The following is a 2,344-nucleotide window of genomic DNA, read 5'->3' on the forward strand; positions in this document are numbered from 1 at the left end:
CCGGGCATCCCCGCCGGGATGCAGCCGGGGACGCGCCAAGGTGAACGGTGCACGCCGGAGCGGGGCCGCCGGCAGCGGGGACACCGGGAGGGGCACCGGGGATGGAGCACCTGGGAGGGGACACCGGGGAGGGGGACAACCGGGGATGCCGGGGGTAGGGACCACTAGGCACCAAGGACCACCAGCACCGGGGACACCGGGATGGGGACCGCCAGCACTGGGGGCACCAGCGACGGGGACACGGGGATGGGGACCGCCAGCACCGGCGACACTGGGAATGGGAAGACTGGGAATGGGGCCACCGGCAGCAGGGACGCTGGGGGCAGGGACAGCTGGGGACAGGGCCCAGGGCCAGCCCGAGCAGGGCCAGCCCGGCCGCTGGCTCTCTCCCCGGGCAGTGGGTTGCCGTGGGCATGGCAGCCCCAGGGCCGGTGGCGCGAGCCCCCCATGGGCAGCCGCCACGGGTCCTGGCTCACCGAACCCCCGTCCCCGCAGGGCCAGCTGGGTGCTCACCATGGCTACAGCACGGCTTATCACCTGGGGGCTGCTCCTGGCCACCGGGGTCCCCACCGGGGTCCAGGGAACGCTGTCGGCGGGGCTGTCCCCAGGTGGGACCCTGCAGCGGGGCAGGGACCCCCTGCATAGCCCTGCCTGGGGACAGCAGCGGCCGGGCCCATCCCCTGCCTGGGAAGCATCAGGGGACCCGAGCGGCGCCGGGGGCCCTGGGAGCGAGCGCTGGGGGGGCGGCAGCCTCGTGCGCTGGTCCCCACCGCTGCAGGCCGGGGATGCCACCGGGGCATCCCTGGAGACGGAAACCACCGTGGCAGGCGCTGGCACTGGGGCCTGGTGGAACGGTGGCGCAGCCCCAGCCGTGGCGGAGGAGCCGCTCATTGCCTGGCAAAGACACGAGGCTGAAGGCCAGGACAGCCCGCGGGGGGGGACCTGGCTGCCCCATGGCTCTGCATTGGGGACACCGGGCCCCGAGGTGCCTGCAGACACGGGGCCGGGCTCTCCGGGGCTGCCCTGGGCAGGGCAGAGTGCCGCCGGGCCAGCCGGCACCCTCAGCCCTCGGCTGACCGTGTCCACCGTTGCCCTGACCCCCATGCTGGCAGCAGGGACAGGGACGGGGACAGCAGACACCCACGCAGGGGGACAGCCAGTGCTGGGGGGATCCACGGCGGCCCCGGGCACACAGTTCGCTCCAGCCAACAGCCAGCCTGTCCCACTGGGCACTGTCCCCATCCCCCACCCCACGAGCACAGGGCCAGCCCAGGGTCCCCACGCCAGCCCCAGCTCCCCACAGCCAGTGGGCAGACAGGGGGACCTGGGGGGGACCCCCAGCCCCTCCCTGGCTCTGCCCAGCTCTGCCCCACGGCTGCCCCCCACAGCCCCATCCTGGGGGCTGGCTGAGCCCTGGACCCGGGTGCTCCCAGCTCACCAGCGCAGCACCCGGAGGGCCCCGCTCAGCCACGCCACTGCCAGCCCTGGGGACGCAGCCCCTCGCACGGACCCCAGGCCAACGGGGCAGCAGGGACCCCAGCTCGCCCCGGGGGCTGCCCTCAGCACCAGCCCCGCACCACCACCTGCCTCCAGCATGGCCCCCCCCGGCACAGGTAGGAGCTGGCATGGTGTGCGGGACCCCTCGGCAGGGACCGAGCCCCCGTGGGTCCCAGTGCCCGGCTCTGCCCTCTCTCGCAGGGCTGCTGCCCGAGGAAGATGTCGGCTCCCCACAGCGGGTCCGGGGCGCTGTGGGCCCCGTGAGTGCCCCAAACGCCACCGAGGCCTCCTCACGGCCAACGGCGCATCCTGCCAGAGGGACACCTGGGACCAGGCACTCAGGTGATGCAGGGCTGCTTCCAAGCCCATCCATTCTGCAGACGCAGTGGGAGCCCATCCCCGGGGCATCGGGGCTGGTGGGGGGAGGGAGGATGGCAGCTATCTTGGGCCGCCCAGACGGGACATGGTGACACCTTCAATCAGGATTGTGCCTGGCGACGGACCTAATCTACTCCTGCCCACAGGGATTAGTATTAAGTGCCCGGCAGGTGGGGGCTTCCCCAGGGAGTGTCAGGGACATGACCGGTGCCGTGCCACCCCCTGGCACCGTGGCACCCCCTCTGGCACCGCAGGTCCTGCCAGACACCCCTGGGAGGTGCCGGTGGGCACAGCCCTGGCCAGCACGGGGCACTCTTCCTTGCGGTGCCGGGGTGCCACGGCTGGTGCATCCCAGTGGGGGTTGCAGGCAGGGGCTGGGTGCCGCCGAGCCCCCCACTCCCCACTGACTGTCCCCCTCCTTCCCGCCTGCAGATGCCCGAGGGACGCAGCCCCCCGCCCACGGCACCGC

General features: G+C 73.4%; 1 protein-coding gene across 1 annotated transcript in view; it reads left to right on the plus strand.

Moving 5' to 3' along the window:
* Positions 1-514: 514 nt before the first annotated feature.
* The window catches only part of PRRT3 (proline-rich transmembrane protein 3), a 2,717-nt gene continuing 887 nt past the window's right edge, over positions 515-2,344 (plus strand). Inside the window, exons 1-2 of the mRNA XM_010573494.1 lie at positions 515-1,613; positions 1,699-1,757. Of these exons, the coding sequence (XP_010571796.1) occupies positions 515-1,613; positions 1,699-1,757 (1,158 nt within the window). The remainder of the gene's footprint in view (positions 1,614-1,698; positions 1,758-2,344) is intronic.

This window comes from Haliaeetus leucocephalus, unplaced genomic scaffold, assembly GCF_000737465.1.
Source record: "Haliaeetus leucocephalus isolate CR32 unplaced genomic scaffold, Haliaeetus_leucocephalus-4.0 Scaffold2, whole genome shotgun sequence".
Lineage (NCBI taxonomy): Eukaryota > Metazoa > Chordata > Aves > Accipitriformes > Accipitridae > Haliaeetus > Haliaeetus leucocephalus.